The sequence below is a fragment of the Sarcophilus harrisii genome, chromosome 6 (assembly GCF_902635505.1).
Source record: "Sarcophilus harrisii chromosome 6, mSarHar1.11, whole genome shotgun sequence".
Lineage (NCBI taxonomy): Eukaryota > Metazoa > Chordata > Mammalia > Dasyuromorphia > Dasyuridae > Sarcophilus > Sarcophilus harrisii.
Window position 1 is genome coordinate 143,281,247 of NC_045431.1, and position 20,436 is coordinate 143,301,682.

The 20,436-nt window shown below is 34.1% G+C and overlaps 1 protein-coding gene across 1 annotated transcript in view; it reads right to left on the bottom strand.

Moving 5' to 3' along the window:
- Window positions 1–20,436, bottom strand: part of STPG2 (sperm tail PG-rich repeat containing 2) — a 554,539-nt gene that overhangs the window by 421,748 nt on the left and 112,355 nt on the right. The window contains exons 9-10 of the mRNA XM_031941927.1: window positions 13,872–14,032; window positions 5,649–5,729 (exon numbers count right to left, since the gene is read on the bottom strand). Coding sequence (XP_031797787.1) covers window positions 5,649–5,729; window positions 13,872–14,032 — 242 coding nt within the window. The remainder of the gene's footprint in view (window positions 1–5,648; window positions 5,730–13,871; window positions 14,033–20,436) is intronic.

The window sequence follows — 20,436 nt, forward strand, 5'->3', positions numbered from 1 at the left end:
ATGATGAAGAAGCAAGATATTAGAGTTAAAAATTAAGAGAAAAGAAAATGAAGCATTGTTTACAGATGGCATTCTCAAAGAATTTAGCCTTGAGATTGAGGAAAAATATGTCAATATGCTACAGAACGTGAGATAAAATGGGATCATGTGTATGTGTAAGGAGTTGGGAAGCCAAAGGGTCACCTATTCAGGCGAGACAGAAAGAGCAGATACATGAAGGAAGGAACCTGAGTCATGTGAAATGAAAAGATTAGTAGAAGAGGGAGCTCTCCGCTAATGACCTCAATTTTTTTCAGTAAAATATGAGGCGAAAGAGTGTGAGGGAAATGGGAGGTTTATGTAGTAGTGAAAGCACTTAAATGTTGAGAATGATTTAAGGCTCAAGTGTAGCAAGACAATCACCAGATTACTTTCCTGACACAAATTTTTCTACTTTCTTGTACCCTTTTCATTGAGCCCTCACTGTGGTTGGTTCTACATTTCTAATGCTGAATTGCCAATCTAGCAAAGCAATCACACCTCTCTACATAACTGAATTACCTTCCTTTTATTTGAATGAACAGTTAAAAGAAAATCAGCATGTATAGAATTTATACATATATATAAATATATGTGTATGTGTACATATGCATATATGTATGCATACACATACATATGTGTGTGTATACATGTGTGTATTCACACACATACACACTCAAAAAATGAAGTATGGATCATCCTGAGATTTGCTTCCAAGTTCGATTTAACCAGAGGAATTTTAGGGCAGCTGTTGGACATGTGGTGGTGATTCATTGCTGAAAAAATTTGGTATTTAGTATGATATTAGCCATATTGATTTAATTTAGTTTAATATAGTACAACCTGAGTAATCCCTCAGTTTTTTCTCTCTCCTCTCCCCATCCCACCCTCACCTCCTAACAGAAGTAAAGAGGCAGTGACTTTGACTTTTAATAGAATAACAGCTTCTGACTGAGGTCCTCTCAATTGCAAATCTGAGACTCCATATATCTTCAACAAGCAGTGAGAAAAAAAGGTCCCATCCCACACGGCCACTAGCGTGGGAGTCCAAAACCACAGAAAATTGCTCAAGTCACTGAGAGTCCTTGTCTCTCTTGGCCTTCATTTCCTGAGTAAATGACATTGAGAGCATGAAAAATCCAGAAGTCTTTAAGAATGACAATGGTAGCATCTACCAAAAGTTGCTGGTTGCAGATACAGCAGCAACAGGAGTAGGCTGGTGCAAGAGAAGCTGGTGCTTCTGTATCACAGAGGACAACCAGTAAAAAGAATGATCAATGTTTGATTAGACAGAACTGAGTCTAAATAAAATATAAAACATTGGCTTAGCAGTATTTCAAAACTGCTTTATTGCCTTAATAAGGCTTAAATATTAACCTCCCAACTGAGTGAATCAGTAGTTAAATGTTAATTCACTGTAATCTGTTCTAATTATTCCTATAATGTATTCTAATATATTTACTATTGCTTTTTTGTCAGTGGGAATAAATTCTTCTGTCTCACACTCAATTCACAATATATACTGAGTATCTTTATTATGTTCTTCTTTTAGTTTGGAACCATAGATTTACATACCAAATTTTTTTAATATTATTAGTATTTTCCCTGGGCCACTGTAATGGGAGAGTTATGATGATGCAATGAATATAATAGGAGAGAATCCCTCACCATAAGACAAGATAGCAAGGGACCGAGCTAAATGATAATTTACAGAACAAAATCAGGCAGGTGAATAGATGTTGTAGGCTCACCCAACATCTCATCCCTTTGTGTTTGTGCATATATACATACATACATACACAAATATATATACCTACACACACACAAGTCATTCTTGAAACTACTCAAATTGAAATATGATATTTTTTAATCTAGTAGCTTTCGTTCAGTAGCTGGTAAAGAGCATGTGAGGGAGGGGTAGAATGAAGGAAAGTACCAACAAAAGGCTTGGGGATGAAGGATACAGCACCTTTAATTTAATCATTAAATCTCTAAGTTACTTTGATATCTATGTCACCAAATATATCCCTTCTGTGTTTAAATGTTATTATAAATACTGCTAAAGCCCCTTTCTTGATGATACTCATAAATAAACTGTGCATCAGTACTTTTTAAATCTTTTAATAATTCATCTCTATTTTCAGAAGTATCTGAAAATTCTATAACCCCTTAAGATTTACAAAGCAGTTTTCTTACAATTATTCTGAAAGGCAGTGGATGGAGTAGGAAAAACACTAGATTTTGAAATCACAGTTCTTTTACTTATTATTACCTAGGTAACTTATTGCCTATGGGGATATTGGTTTCCACATTTACAAAAAAACCCAAAACTACACTAGATACGTTTATCAGCTCCCTTCTTCTAAATTCTAAGGTACTACTGCCTGCAATATTATACTAAATTACAGAAATCTGCTGTCACTGGCACACTTAATGTAGTCATCTATTTAACAAGACCAGAAGTCTAAATTTCTAAGCATATGGTCATCATTACATACTAAAGCAAATACTAATGGTCCTTCTGTTGGGAATTTTCAAGAGGGAAAAAACTCACTATGAATTAAGGTCTAGGAAAAAATATATATTACATATCACATAACTTTTAAAAGATAGCTATCCTTACTTAATAAAATTATTTTAGGATCACCCAAAATGAGCATACATAAATATTAGTCACATATGTCAAAAGAATACAGAAAATATAAATAAGAACATATAAATGGGGTCTATTTGGTAACATTCATCCTAAAATTGAAGAAATTAAATGGATAAAGAGGTAGGAAAAGGGAAATATAGAAAGAGATGGGGAGAAAGAAGGGGAAAAGGAACATAACCATACTGAGAAGACAATGGAGTGAAAGGTAATTGCTCCTGAATCTCCCATCCCTGCAAAATAACAATATATAATTGCTTTAAAACTATTGCAAATGGGTTTTACAGAGCATGGTATTATTTGCAATTCCTCCTGTTAAACTCAGTTTGCCAATCTTCAAATAAAGCAAGCGAAATGTTTATTAATGATGGTTACCATGTTGGACTATAAATTTGGATCATTCCTCAATAGTTTGTTTTTTGGAGGTTTGGGGAAGAAGGGCACAAGAGGAGTGGGTTTTTTTATTTTTATAATGGACATTATAATGTTTGGAAATCCGAGTACTCTTCCTGGAAGGGATCCAGCCAATACCTTTAGGGAAGATCCTAGACACAAGCTAGAATAAAGTTCTATTTTAGAGATTTTACCCAGGATTCTACTATGGAATAAGAGTATAATTGCATAACGACAGAATTAAAGCCCTTTGGGGGAGAAGGCATATTTTAGAGGAGGTCCACCCATTTTCAAGACTCATATGAGTTTGTTCTATTTTTTCCTGGGCTAACTTGCTTGCTATATTATCAAGTGGACCTCCATTTGAAACATCCCACAATTTTCCAGGGTCTCACTGGAGAGATTATTTTTATCTGGAACTCCACTTAGATTGCCTTATATACTGTTAGGAATCCACTGGAAGAATGTTTTCTCTACATGCTCAAAGCAATCATGGGAGAAATTTTCACACAATTTGGTTTTTTACATGAAGATGAGAAAGTGACTCCCAATAAATCCCAAATGAGTAGTCCTTACTAAGAATGCCTTGTGTAACTTGAAATCTCATTTGAAGTTAGTATTGGGAATGGAAGGTGAAAAGAATAGGAAAAAGATAGTATGTTGCTTTTTATCATTTTTATTAGTTATATCTTTAACTTAATATTGTTTTTTTCCTAATTGCTTTGTGCACCTAGAAGATGGTGACCTCTAAAAATTTTATAAAATTATTCTTTATTGAATTTGTAAAACTTTTTATAAATATATAATCTCTAGACCCACAGGCTCTGGGTAGGTCTGGACTATCACAAAAGACTGTCAATTTGTGGATTGTCTAATAAACCTCAATGGACTGCTGAGCATATTTGCATAGTACTTGGGAACTACTAAGAATTATGCCTCTGGGAGTTTACTGAAATTCATTACTAAAAATCATTGAAGGAGGCACTCACAAGGAGAGTGAGTGCTGGAGTCCTCCAGGTCACCAGACTACTATCTAGAACTGGGGTCATGGACAAAGGATAACATTTAACTGGGGAAAAGCCTCAAAGAGGGGTTTTTGAGTGTTTTCTATAGAACTAAGCATGCACTAAGCTCTTTCTGTAGGAGTTATGCTCTAGCCCCTAAGTAAAAGTCATATGTGTGATAGCAATTCCTGGTTGGTCCCTTAGTCTTATTAAATAATACATGACTGATTTTCTGTGGAATATAAGATACCTAAAGAGAGACTCTACCTTTCAACATGAACACAAGACTTACAGATTTGACCAGCTCTGACTTGAATTTCCAGTATGAGAATGAAAGGATTTCTATCTTTGTCCCCTTCCCTCAGCAAAAGTGGACTCAAGCATCAGGCAGTGAAATCATTTGCCTGCTCCCTTAAGTTTAAGTCCCATGCTTCCTTCTTCTTCCTTGATGCTTCTTCCTTGGGCACAAGTGTACAAACAATGAACTTGCAAAAATAATATTCTGAGCCTTAGCTCATGAGCTCATGAGTTCCCATGTACCTGAATCAGGGCAGTCAGTACTTCCTACCCACTGGAAGGTTAAGGCTTGTTTCAGGGAGGAGGAGTTGACCCGGTCCCCCACCCAGTATCATTCTAATCTGAAATGACTAAAGAAATATACTTGAATGATCAAGAACTGTCAATCTTATGAATGAAAACTAACTGGAGGAAGAAAGAGATCTCAAAGAGAATAATCAGGCTTCTCTTTCTTTCTCCAGTTAATTTTGTCCTGATTCCAGATTAAAACCCTAGGGAAAGAAATCTTCAAAACAAAGTTTAGGTATGGCTTGTATGTAGGGTCTCTCTAAAAATGAAGAAGAAGAGGGTAACAGAGTTATCAGAGGAAGGGTTTTTCTAGAAAGGGCATTCAAAATACAGAACAGGCATCAGGTAGAGGCTTGTTATTTATTTTCTCTTTCATAAAAATTATATTTTAAACACTTTAGATTCATAAGCATGCATTAATAAATATACAAGCAAAACAATTAGCACATGCAGTATACTTTCTTAAAATGAAAAGGCATTTTTGGGACTGCTAAACAGATATTTCTCTTTCACTTCAAACTTGTAAAGCCTGATCAATTCATTTTTTCATCCACTATAAATTACTCGGCATTAGGCAGCTGGCTAAAAATGTTAAAGTCTTTTTTTAGGTTTCATATAAAAAAAGATAGAAATAGGGATACATATAAAAAGAAAACTGAAGAAATTCAGCTTAGTGGGTGATTTGAATTAAATTTTAAATCTTCTCATTTTTAAATTAGATCAATCTTCAAGGGATATATAATTTCTTATCACGGAAAGAAGAAGAGATTCCCTTCTATCACATATAATACTGTCACAGAAGAGCACGTGATGAATTTATATTGGGCTTCTGGAGTATGAACAATTCTTTACAATTGTAAAGAAATGTGTAAATATCAAAGAATAGCAGACAAAGAAAGGCCCATAGATCCAACATAATGTCCAGTATTAAGTATACCACCTTCTCTCAACCTTTTAAGTTACAGATTTAATGTTTATAGTTATCTTACCGGAACTTTACTTTCTCTTTCTAAATTTGACAGCAAGGCACCTGAATCCTTTTTTCTTTCTGATGATTCTTCAGGCAATTCTGTAATCTGTCAATTCCAAAAAATATATTAAAATTAATTTAAATGAATGGCAATAAAATCAGTTTTAATCATATTGTTACATGTTATCAATGTTGTATTACTAAGCAGAAAAATCTAAAAGACAAACACAAAGAAAATAAAGATTTTTCTGGAGACACTTAGGCAAGTTATGAAACCACTACAAGTCTAGGTTTAGTGAACTACAAGCAAATGAAGGAGGTTAGAAGACATGATCTCCAAGTTCCCTCTGAGCCTACATAACTATTATAAAGTTTAAAAACTATGGATATGAAGGAAAGTCAAAATAAATTTATCCTGATATGTGAAATTATTTGGCATATATTGTTTAAAAGAATTAGAAATTGATTGTACTTTGGTATTACTTTAAAAATTAATAATCATCAACATTAGGTTGGCAGCTTTGGAGTGCCAAGATCATTAACCACATAGCAGACAGTTCATGAATGAGCAACAGGTGAAACATACACAATCAATGAATAGGAAAGGAGAAATAAGCAATTAACTCTGATACTGTGCAATTGAGATGAGTTATGCTTTACAGTCCTACTGCCCCATTTCTTGATGTAGTCAGAAAGGTACATAAACCCTAATTCCATCAACACTAAAATATATCCAAAGTATCAAAGTCATGGCATTTCAGAGCTAGTAGAAAACAAATCTTACTGACCAACTAATCCAACCCATAACCCTTTCCCCCCAAAATGAATCTTACCATGACTCACTCAACAAGTGTTTATACAGCTCTTGTTTGAAGAAATACAGTATAAAGGAAATCACTACCTCATAAGTCAGCTCATTCTACTTTTAGATACATCTTATAAAGAAAATTTTCTTTACATTAGCCTTAATTTTGCCACTTTTCTCTAATCATTAGTCCTACTTCTGTCTTCTCAATAAAAATAAGGTTAAATTTTGGAGAGTAGTTTGGAACTATGCTCAAAAAGTTATCAAACTGTGCATACCCTTTGATCCAGCAGTGTTACTACTGGGATTATATCCCAAAGAGATTATAAAGAAGGGAAAGGGACCTGTATGTGCACGAATGTTTGTGGCAGCCCTTTTTGTAGTGGCTAGAAACTGGAAACTGAATGGATGTCCATCAGTTGGAGAATGGCTGAATAAATTGTGGTATATGAAAATTATGGAATATTACTGTTCTGTAAGAAATGACCAACAGGATGATTTCAGAAAGGCCTGGAGAGACTTACACGAACTGATGCTGAGTGAAATGAGCAGGACCAGGAGATCATTATATACTTCAACAACAATACTAGATGATGACTAGTCCTGATGGATCAGGCCATCCTCAGCAACAAGATCAACCAAATCATTTCTAATGGAGCAGTAATGAACTGAACTAACTATACCCAGAAAAAGAACTCTGAGAGATGACTAAAAACCATTACATTGAATTCCCAGTCCCTATATTTATGCACACCTGCATCTTTGATTTCCTTCACAAGCTAATTGTACAATAATTCAGAGTCTGATTCTTTTTGTACAGCAAAATAATGTTTTGGTCATGTATACTTATTGTGTATCTAAGTTATATTTTAATACATTTAACATCTACTGGTCATCCTGCCATCTAGGGGAGGGGGTGGGGGGGGGTAAGAGGTGAAAAATTGGAACAAGAGGTTTGGCAATTGTAATGCTGTAAAGTTACCCATGTATATATCCTGTAAATTAAAGGCTATTAAATAAAAAAAAAAAAAGAAAAATTACCCATGCATATGTTCTATCAATAAAAAGCTATAATAATAATTAAAAAAATAAAATAAAATAAAAATAAGGTTAAGTCTAATCTGTCCCTAACATAAGAAGGAACTAAGTCAAGCCGTGCAGTGTTCAACTTAAAATTAGGAAATTCAGCCAACACTTAAAGCTATGTGACCAGACTTGCACTTAACTCTTCTCAGATGAGTTTCTTCTTCTATAAAATGAAAATAACCATGGCTACCTGGTTTGTTGTAAGAGCCAAATGAGATAATCCTTGTAAAGCACTTTGCAAACCCTAAATTGCTTTTAAAAAGCTAGTCATTATTTTTAACATTACAGCCTTTTAAATGTTTGAAGACAATTTTCCTGTCCTAAAGACTTCTCTTCTATAGAGTCTCTTCTCTACACCCTGATGCAAAGTGAAATAAGCAGAACCAAGAACATTTTGTAATGATCAACTATAAATGACTCAGCTCTTCTCAGGAACTCAAAAATCCAAGACAATTACAAAGATCTCACAAAAAAAAAATGCTATCCATGCCCAGATAAAGAACTTACGAACTCTGAATGCAGATCAAGGCATATTTTTTTGCACTTACTTTATTCTTCCTCATGAAGTTTTCCCTTCTGATATGTGTCTTCTTTCACAATTCTGACTAATATGGAAAGGTTTACATGGTAGCATATATAAAAACTATATCAAATTGTTTACCATTTTCAGAAAAAGGAAAGGAAAATATAGAAGGAGAAATATTTGTAACTCAAAATCTTGTAAAAATGAATGTTATAATTTTACATTTGCCTTCTCAATAGGGATGGAGTGAGGAGGGAGGAGAGAATTTGGAACTCAATGTTTTAAAACAAATGTAAAAAAATTTACATAAAACTAGATAATTATATATAAACAATTTTCTTTTATTTTTTAAAAGGGAAAGAAGATAAATGTTACGCAAATAAAGTTAGATCTAGACAATTATACAAATACTTGCTCATGTGTAGGCTAAGCCAATATGATAAAAATGACAATTCTTAAAAAAAAATGAATCCTAAAAATTTTCTTGACATGTAACTGGGGGAAAAAAATAAAATCCTACTTTTTAAAATAAATATTTCTAGTTCCTCAAGCACTATCACTATGTCTTAAATAAAATATTATTTTTTAAAATAAATATCTCTAGTTCCTCAAGAAATATCACTATGTCTTAAACTCAAGGTTCTTTATGTTCCTTCTCATAATATTCTCTGGTATATCAATATCCTTCTTGAAATAGGCTATCCAGAGCTAAACACAATATACCACATGTAATCTGACTAGGGTAGCACACAGCAGAACTATCATCTGTTTTGACATCTAGGACACTAAATCTCCTCCAGTGTAGACCAAGGATCTGTTAGCTTTCTTGGCAGTGATACTATGCTATTGATTCATCCTGAAATTGCAATCCATTAAAAACCTCAGGTTTTTTCAGATAAAGTATAGCCTAATAACATTTTCCCAAATTTAACTTAGATTTTGCAGGCATTTCTCTTAAATTTCATCTTAGATCAATTCAGTGTCACATCCTATAGAAAAAAATTGTATCCCTATTCTTTTATCCAGTTTGGTAGTTATTTCTGTCAACCAATCAACTAGTTATTTATTAATTTATTAATTTACCATACACTAAACACTATGTTAAGTGCAGAAATACTAACCAAAAATAAGTGTCATCCCTTCCCTCAAGGAGCTTACATTCTCATAAGGCAGATGACATTTGTAAATCAGAACATACAGGATTACTACAGAATAGATGAAAGATAATGTAAGAAGGTATGGCACTACCCTGGGAAATGCCTCTTGGAGGAGTTGGCTCTTAATTTGAGAATAATGGATTGATCAATCTGAGGTAAGCAAGCAAGAACAATCTCTACCCTCAAGGAATTTACAGTCTATCAGAAGACAACATATAGAAGAAAGATGAAAAGGGGTTTGGATACTATGTGATAGTTTGGTGCTAATGTCAAGATCGTTAATGGGAGCCTCATTCTGAGCAACATATGACAGAAAAATCATCTATCAGAATACAGAGTAGTTGCAGGGAAAGAGTTCAAGGTTCAAGTGGAAAGAAGATGAGGATAATCATGTCAAGAGTAGCATAATTATGGTTTGGAGCTAATGGGAGAATAGCATTTCAGAACTAGGGAATAATCAGTGTAAAGTCATGAGATCAGGAGATAAGAGTATCAACTTTAAGGAATATTGAGTAGTGTGATACAGCTGGATCAAAGAATGTATGGAAGATTGTAAAAAGGGTCAAATTGTGAAGTGTTTTACATGCCAGGAACTTTATATTTGGTCCTGGAGATAACAAGGAATCACTGGAATTTACTGAATATGAACATGGGGGTGATGTGGTCAGATATAGACTTAAGTGAAATTATTTTGGCAGCTAAGTAGAACATAAATTAGAGGAGAGATTTCACATTAGGAAATTAAATACAAGACTACTATAATAGTCCAGTCACAAGGTGATAAGGACTTGAAATATGATGGTGGTGAAATAAGGGGAGAACACAGCATATGTGAGAGATATTGCAGAAAAAAGAAATTATAAGATTAAGTAACTAATTAGATATATGGAATGAGAAAGATAGGAAAGTCAAATATGACACCAATGTTGGAATTCTGAGTGAATGGAAAGGTAGTGATCTCCCAAAATGTACCAGGAAGATCCAAAGAAGGGAAAATATAGGGAAAAGAATAATGAGTTTTGTTTTAGATATTTTGAAAGAGACATGACTATGAAATAGTCAATTTGAGGTGAGATTGGAACCTACTGACTCCAAGTTCACTATTTTCAACTGAACCACATCATAGAGTCTCTTGATAACCATTAGTTCCTTTTTCTAGACTATGTAATTTTATTTGTCTGAGATAAATTTCCAGCAATTTAAAAGGGATGGTAAAGCTAGTTGGTTTACATACTGAATTTTTTTTTCCTGTGGGATCAGGATATGAAAGAACGGGCACAGATACCCTCAAATTCCTCAAATGATCACTAAGCTTTGAATAATCAAAAGTGATTTTTCTTAAGTCATCAGGATAGAAAAATGGGGAACTAATGGCACAAACAAAAAGAAATTCTTAGAATTAAGAAGCTAATTCTAAGAATTTCCCTTGACAACATGGAGTGGAATAGCACTTCAGACTTTAAAAATATAGATCTACACTCTCCATGTGAAGATAATAGATTCATTCATTCAACTTGTCTTTATTCAATTACCATTTTTCAATTTTAGCAAATAGATGATATTTCCAAAATTAGAAAAAGGTTGTTAATTAAGTTAATTCCCATTATTAAGTGAAAATTTCTCCAAAGTAGATGCTGTTAAATGCTCATAATTTAATTTAATAATATCATTGATATAGTATTGAAAAAAATAGGGTTCATAGACACTGTAAATATAGAAGCATCACTGCATAAACTGAGTACTATCACTGTGTTTTTGATATAACCAAATCTATTCTCATCATTTGCTTAAATTCAAACTAATTTGTATGATATCCCTGAACATCTAATGTAATATTGATATACCTGTCAAAGGATGGGGATAACAGCCAGAAAATATCATTGTCTCAATCTTGACCCTCTATATCTGCCAATCATTGGAAACCCAACAGGTCACATATCCTTCTAGTTGAAATCTAGATTATCTTGATTTAACATAACTTGCATGATTTATCATACAGTCTAGCCGTAACTATTAACTAAATACTAAAATACATTATGCATGATTAGAATTTTTAAATAGCATGAGTTCTAAGTAGATAAGCTTTCTATACCCTTTCAAAAATTCACCATTATTATTCTCAGTACTCATATTTCAGAATTCTATATCTTAAGTCTTGTGTATTATTAATATACAGTAAAAGTGTAGTTACATCCTCCACCTCCATTCTATTTTTAACAATCTAAAGTAATTCACCCTTCAAATGGCTTACATTTAAAATCCACCTCTATTCAGACTATAAACACTGAGAATGCTTTCAATGGTATTTTTATCATAATATCCTTTATAAGTGTTAATTCAAAAACAGAAAAATTAATCTTTTCTAAAGCTTTGTTATGTGAAAAATCACAAATCTAGACAATCTTAGCCAGAATAATTTATATGATGTTCAGTTATAAATTGGATGTTAATATATATCTCCTGAAGTATAAAAATAACTTATCTTTGCAATATTTCTATTGACACTATTATTTTCATTTGAGTGATGTGGTCTAGGGAGTTCTTGAACAATCTTTAACTTCTGATGTGTTGATAGGTATTTTTCATTTTTATTTTTCACTTTAGGAAATTTTATGTAAATTGGCATACTGATAAAAAGTTATAACCACAGTATATAGATATGAATCTTCAGTCAACAAATAAAATACAAGATAATTATAGTAAAGAGTAATACTTTTTATTTCCTATTCCTTCACATTTTAGTGAATCTTCTTATTTTTAAGCTAGACAACAGGCTCCTCAAAATAATGAACAATTAGCATACACCTGCTTTAAAGTGAGCAGGCACTTTTGGAATTACATTTCCCAGAGGAATCACAGTGTATTTATATATACACATACACACACACACACACACACACACACACAGAGAATACAGTTGAGAATATGTTTGCAGTCTTCTTGGCAAGCCCTAAAATCCAAACTGACAGCCATCTAAATTGATTCATTTTATTGTTTCAATTATGTATTATAAGAAGTTAAAGCTAAGTGAAAATAATTAAAATATGTATTTAAAGAAAGTGCCAAAGTGATGAATATGATAATTTTCCCCAGTTGGAACCTCCAGCCCCTTTAAATTCAGAAACTGAGGTGATTCAGGGAGAGTATGTCTTTGAGGTATAGTGAGAAATACTCTTCCTAATCTTTCCTCTTCCTAAATCTTTGAGGTAAATATCTTTTTACAAAAACGAATTTATATTATGTGGTGAAATGGAATGGGGGCTGGGCCCTGATGCCAAAGAATGAGAACTCAGTTCTTGAGAGTTCAAGCTGATAGCAGAGAAAAGCCCAAACCCCTGAAGAGTACCCTAAGATACATATTTACGGGACATAAAGTAATTACTGCTCATTCTAAAAGAAGACAAAACCATGCTACTACATAAGGTATAAATGCATCCATATATATACACATATATATATGCTAACACAAAAGAATTATAATATAAAGAGCTCTCACCCAAGATTTCTTCTCTCTAAATCCAACAAAACCCCACACCTATGATTGTCATTATGATTAAACTCACCCATTTTATGACTGAGGTAGACAGCAAGCACCGGCACTGCCATTCTGGCACTCACTAACTGTTGTGACCCTGGGCAAATTATGTAACATCTGTCTGCTTCAGCACTTATCCGACAGGTGGTTGTGAGAATTGAATGAGATACCGATAGATACCAGGAGATACTTAATAAGCGGCTGTCCCTTTCGCCTCCTTCTCTCTTGCCCTCCTCTATGGCAATGATCCTGCCAGGATACTCAAGTGGGAAGTGCTAACACAAAAAGTCAACCCAGGGGAAAAGAGCCTTCTGCCCTTCCCCTCTTCTTTCCCCTCCCCCTTCCTCGAAGCTTCATCCAACTTGGTGTAATTTGGAAGGGAGGAAGAGGCCACCTTGCTCTGTTTCAAGGCTGGTGCTACTTGGAGCCCAGGCCCTGCAGATGACAGCTAATTAAAAGGCTGTCAAAAGGCCCAAAGGAGTAGTCTATATTGTAAAGAAGGCTCCTTTTTTGGGAGGCCGGTGATGCTGAACTGGAACTAGTTTATATAAAAGGTCTCAAAGTAGAAATGTGATCTCTCTCCTTCCTATTAGTTTAATGTGAAAGGACAATTCTCTGAGGTTTGGAGGAATAGTGGGGGCTAAGGTAAAGTAGCGTCACCTCACCATCAGGGCAAGCGTGAACGTTGGCTAGAATAAAAGTTAAAGCTAAATATTTCAGTGGATAGTATTTCTTGAGTCAGGAAGACAAATCTTCCTGAATTCAAATTTGGCCGCAAAACACTTTCTAGCTGTGTGACGCTGGGTAAGTCACTTAACCTGTTTGCTCATTTCCTCATCTCTAAATGAATTGGGGAAGTAAATGACAAACCACTCCAGTATCTTTGCCAAAGTACTACCAAAAGGGATAACAAAGACTTGGACATGACTGAAAAATGTCTGAACAACAAAAAAGATTGAGTGTCAATTTGTTTCAATTCTATACCTGAATACCAGACAAGTCTGACATAAAATACCAATTGCTTTCATTTTATTTGTAAATATATTTCTAAGATTAAGCATTACTAAAATAACAACTTGATATACCAATGGATTTCAAAATACTGTTTTGTTTTCTTTTAAACAATAATAGGCTCAGATTACCTGATAATCAACTGGCCCAAGAAGTCCATAGTCTTCTTCTTTAATCAATTGGAATTTTCGAGGAGTAGAAGATCCAAATGCACTTTTTTTTGTTCCCTCCACATAAGAACTTTTCACAGGATCAAATGAAATATTTTTTGAAATATCATAACACCCAGGACCTAGAAACACATTCCAAATTTTTAAGTTATAACATGTTTTAATTGCTGTTTTAGAAATAAATAATGATATGAAAAGTTTATTGGAGGAAAAATCTTAGAATATATTTAAATAAATAATAATTTATTCAATTAGAAATACTGCATATCTTTAAAGCACATGCAGCTACACATGCCTTTTCAATAACAATAATCATTTCTGTATGTAATTATGAGTTAGTTAGAAATAAGTTATTTTGTGAAATATCCTTGTAGCCCTGGAATTCAAATTTCAAAAGTTGCCTGTACTCTTCCTCTGATCAGACAATTCCTCCCAGAACACCCATTTAATGAGGCCACCCCAGGCCACTTTCCTTTGGACTTTTCTCCATGGCCCAGAGAATAGCTATCACCCAAAGTTAATGCTATCAAAATAAAAATACAATGTCAATTACCCATCAAATTTAGAATAATTCAACCTAATCAATAAATTCAACATTTCCTCAAATATAATGAATTGTGGCTATAACTTCTATTTAACTTTTACCATGTAACTTTGGCATATCTTTTATTTGTCAAATAACAGTGATGTTCTCTTTTGTATCTTGTTCTTGATTATGAAGAATTGGGTTTAACAAACTTGATCAATTTAAAAGTTGCGATGCTATTTTATTAAGGAAAATAGGAATAAAAGACCTTTATGATGTCATACTATTCATCTTTGAGACAAAAGGCTCACTCATATAAGACAAGAAAATAAATATACCATTATTTATGTCATCCCTAAAACAAATCAGTAAAGTTCAAATAATATGCTGTAAAATAGTTACATAACATTTTACCATTTACAAAGTGTTTTATGTTGCTTTTCTCACTTGAACCTTATGACAAGTATGTAATGCAGATACCTAAGTTATTTACAAATGAAGATACTAAGAATCAGAAAGGTTAAGTAATGTTCCAAAAATCACAAGGCTGTAAAATGCCACTATTATTAGGACTTGGATATTTTGACTCAAATACAATGTTAATTTTATTTTATCATGTGGCCATTTCTTTTGATACCTTCTTTTCCTTATGTTCTTGGCTAGAAATACATCTTTTACATTCCAGGCCAGGCCTAAACCAGGCAATTCTAGGCATTCAAGTTCGAGTTAAAATGCAGTGAGGACCCTAATCACAACAAATTAAAGAATACAACTTTTACTCCAAAAGGATATAAAATGCTACTTCCCAGGCAACAGAGAAGCTAAATAACCCCTTCCCCGCCCCCCGGGCCTTAAAGAAGCACTTCAGTAAATCCAGTATATTGGTTTTGGGGTAAGGATTGAGAAAATAATGGGAAGTGAGATGGAGAGGGTGAGGACAAAAAGGAAAGTTAAAAGACTGGCTCTAGTTGCTTCAGGAGCACAGATTCAACCTTGCTGTCAGCCCTGTTTGAGCACCATCTCCAACAGCTCTTCCCCTACAACATCCATATGAAACAATCATAGTTGCTACTGTACTTGTTTTTTGTTTCACCCTTCAGGATACAAATGGGCCCTGGAAAAATGAATTGGCACATTTGATTAGTGAGATACAGAAATCTTAGTTTCATTGTCTTTCAGTTGTTAGTGTTAAACTAAGAGAAAAAAATAATCCAGGCAATAGGAAAGAAAAGATAGGTGACCACAATCACAGGGTTGGGAATCCATAAGGCCCATAACAGAAGTTATGGTGAACTTTGGGAGTTGAGACAGATTGCTCCTCAACCCCAAAAAATGAAAATCAGAACCTGATACGCAGTTGTTGAATTTGCTGAGTGAGATAGTGAAGAACTCTCAGAATTCTACTATTCCCCTTTTGCTACTTGCTGGGATCTGACTTGTGGAAATTATCTATTACTATTGCAGAACCCAACAGGGAAATGCATACAAATCCTAAAAGGAAACTTCTCAGACCTCTTAGAACCAGAGAGCAAAGTAAAACAGAAAAAAAAAATGCACTTCCTCAAAAAAAAAAAAAATGAAAATTCTCAGAAATATTCTAGACAAAATCTTGAGTTTCCATGTCAAGAGGAAAAGTAATATAAGCACCCAAAAGAAAGAATTCAAGTACCAAGGAACCACAGTAAGGATTACATATGATATAACAGCTACTGCTATAAAAAAATAGAAAGCTTGAAATAACAATATACCAGAAAGCAAAGAAAGGTTTACAGCCAAATCTGGGTATAATTCTACAAGGTTAAAATGATCCTTTCATAAGAAAGAGAACTTCCAATACAGTGCTAAGCCTGAAGTCGGGAAGACCTGAGTTCAAATGCAGCCTCAGGCACTTACTAGCTATAGGATCTTGGTCAAGTCATGAAACTTGTTTGCCTCACATTCCTCATCTGTAAAATGATCCAGAGAAGGAAATGACAAACCACTTCAGTATCTTTGTTAAGAAAACCTCAAATGGTATCATAAAAAATCAGAAACAACTGAAAAACAACTAAACAACAGGTGTCGAAATAACTATTAAAAAATAAACATAACAGATCATAAGGGAATAAACAAAACTAAACTCCTTATATTCTAAGAAGAGGAGAATATTTACATGTCATATTGTCCCCTTTGCCCAATTTTCATCAGGTCATAGAGGGTATCTAATTGAGCAGAAGACTTAAGAATGGTTCTGCTATGTCTTTATGATCTTAAAACAATAAAAAAAGGAGTTAAGAAGAATATACTAGTTGAAGAAATAGCAAAGGAAAAGAGAATCTCACTAATAAGGCTGAACAAATAGAAGTATATACAAATAAGGAAAAATTAAGAGTATAGCTAACACTGAAACCCCACACTCATGGGAACTGGTCAAAGGAAGGAAGAAAACATGTACATACAAATACAGACACACACAGAGTTTGGTACAGAAATATATTACATTCAACATGGAAATATGAGGAAAAGGAGAGAAGGGAGAATTAGAAGGAAGATAGACTTAAATAAAAACTCAAAAGATGTAGAAAACCAGTTATAGTCCTTTTTGGAATGACAAAATGTTGGAAACTAAGGAGTATCTAAGAATGGGGTAATGATTAAACAAATTATAGTACATGAATATTTTAAAATACTATGTGCAAAAAGAAATGATGAGGGTATGTCCAAAGAAACCTGGGAAGAGTTGTATAAATTGATGCAGAGTGATGTAAGCAGAACCAGGAAACCACTTTACACAAAGACATTAATATTGAAAATAATTTTGAAAGTCTTGATTAACCTAAAAATAAAATATAACACACAACTCCTAATAAAGAGATTAAAAGACTGAGAATGCAAAAAAAAAAAAAAAACACATATGCCCAGGTGACATAGCCAATGTGGAAATTTGTTTGCTTGACTATACATATTCATAACAGATGTTTTGTTTTTCCTTCTTATTGAAGGTAGAGGAACAATATAGAAGGGGAAATGGTAGCTTTTTGCTGATTAAAAATTAAAATTCTATTTTAAGAAGAATAATGATAAAAATCATGGATACAACAGCCATGCATTAGTGTGCCTATCTTTTACACAACTGGTCAAACACTGATTATCTTTTATCAAAACTGTCATTTTGCTAGATGTGATATGTTTGGGAGAACAGGAATCACCTTAGCAAATTTCTCTAATAAAGATACTTATTTGCTCAAGTATCTAGGGTATAATGATTACAGATAACCAGATTGGAAACAGCAAAGTATGACATAATTGAATTGCATTAACAGTTTCTTAATGACCATTGCTCTGATTACAGAAATCAGTTACAGGAGGAAACAATGTAGGGATATATTGACTACAAGCCCAAGGAATTTCACCTCCAATAACAAATCCTGTTAACTAGTTTCGGGATAAATCCTAAACAGATATTTACCATGACCTTATATTTATACAAATCAGTTTGCTTCTTTTAGCTAAAAACCAGGTGGCTATAATTTGATAAAAAAAAAAAAAAAAACATCTGGAACAGTTTAGAGCGAGAGGATTCCACATGGCTTCCCTTCCCCCCACTCCACCTCCAAAGAGGCAGGGGGGAGGGAAGGTAAACTAAACTACAGCCCAGGCTAACTAGATGCTCCATACCTGAAGTAGCAGAGAGTGGGGGGCGAGTTTAAATCTAATTTATTAGTATGGAATAATTTATTATTTATTCAACTTCAGTTTTTTTTATTATTGCAAAAAGTGTTGCTATAATTATTTTTGTTTGCAGGCATCATTTTCCTATTTAAAAAAATTACTTATGGATAGGTGTTATGACTGGTCAAAGGATTTGCAAAATTTAATGACTTGTGACTTTTTTTTGTATATCAATTTTTTTCCAGAATGGTTGAACTACATGACAGTTCTACTAGCAGTATGTTACTATGGATAACTTTCCACAGCATCTTCAATAATTGTCATGTTCCTCTTTTGTCATCTTTACCAATTGGTTGGTCCATGAGATACAATCTCAGCATTGTTTTAATTTGAATTTCTTTTGTTATTAATCTTTTAAAACATTTTGTCGATACTTTTACTTCCAGATTTTGTGAACTACATTGACTGTTTATCTATTATGCTTTTATTCTTATATTTGCATCAGTTCTCAATGGACATTAGATTTTTATTAAACTCGCCCCCCCACTCTCTGCTACTTCAGGTATGGAGCATCTAGTTAGCCTGGGCTGTAGTTTAATTTACCTTCCCTCCCCCCTGCCTCTTTGGAGGTGGAGTGGGGGGAAGGGAAGCCATGTGGAATCCTCTCCTTGCCCCTCGCTCTAAACTGTTCCAGATGTTTTTTTTTTTTAATCAAATTATAGCCACCTGGTTTTTAGCTAAAAGAAGCAAACTGATTTGTATAAATATAAGGTCATGGTAAATATCTGTTTAGGATTTATCCCGAAACTAGTTAACAGGATTTGTTATTGGAGGTGAAATTCCTTGGGCTTGTAGTCAATATATCCCTACATTGTTTCCTCCTGTAACTGATTTCTGTAATCAGAGCAATGGTCATTAAGAAACTGTTAATGCAATTCAATTATGTCATACTTTGCTGTTTCCAATCTGGTTATCTGTAATCATTACACCCTAGATACTTGAGCAAATAAGTATTTAGTCTGGTCATCTATCAGTTACTAGATATTGTGTCTGGATATTCAAGTTTTTTTTTGAGGTTTATAACTAACGAGAGGCCACCTCTTGTAGCAGTCCTTGTGGACCAGTCTTTCTACCTCAGACTGTTCTAACTTTCCTTTGTTATATTTGTTTTTGTTTCTAGATTTGGTCAAATTACAGATATATTGACTTGCTTCTGGGACCTACATCAGGCTTTGATCGTCAGCACACCATGCCATACCCATCCTCCTCTCTGGACTGAGCATCTCTGCCCATCTTCAGCAGGAAGTAGTTTTTGAGAAAACTATTGCCCCTGCTCTTGATGTAATTTAGACTGATGGGGGAGTGGGAAAGTGTTAAAATTTCAACTGTATCACTGTGTTTTTAAGACTTGGGAAGAAAATTGTCAAACTTGTGTAACTATTGCTGCTATGTTTGAGGGATTTTTAGTCTGTTGTGTATGTGTATATGTATAGGAATTTTGATTTACTCTTGGGATTTATATGTAGAATGGTTATTTGATAATTCCTTTCCTTGAGAAAAAAGAGAGGAAGAAACTGGTTAGAAAATTGGGGAAACTGTCTTTTCTTAGGAACTTCTGCCCTACCCCCTATGCTACTAGTTTAGATTTAATTGGAAACCCTTTAAACAGTCCTTTTCATTTTTTTACTCCTTGCTTAAATTTGCTGGACTATGATTTGCTGGTTATGTTTTAACTTTGAAATCCCTTATTCTGTTGAAATTGTGCAGAGGTTTTCTTGGGGGCAGCCTTATTGAAATAAATAATTATTCCAAAATCGCAGCCAGCTGGCAGACTCAGTTTGGGGGATTATTTTTTAGAAATAACCAGAAATTGAACATCTTTCCTGGGACTGGCAGTATCTCTGATCTGTTTCTCCACTCCTGTTACCCTAGGTCCTTAATTAGTATTTCAGCGTACTTAAAAGGACCTTGCAGTTTGGTATCAGGCCTCTAAAAGTTTGGAATTTGTCTGACTTGGTCTAACTACATAATCTGCTCAGAAATATGATCCTTTCTGCAGCCCTATCTATTCCTTTGGGAAGGGACAAGTGATGCTACACCAAGCCTCACCCTTCTTTCCTGGAGCGGGTTGCCCCTCTGAATGGGCAGCACAACTGTCTTGAGCCCTACTGCTCTGTAAGCAGAGGCCGAGTCAAATGCACAAACGACCACACACCTAATGCTCCCCAACTGTAGAGGACCTGACATGATTGCAATGAGGAGCTTTGTGTATTGCTGATTAACTCCAGGGTTATCAGGGAAAGACTTGTCCTTGCCACAAGTCCTTGCATTGTTCTAGCTTTATTTTGG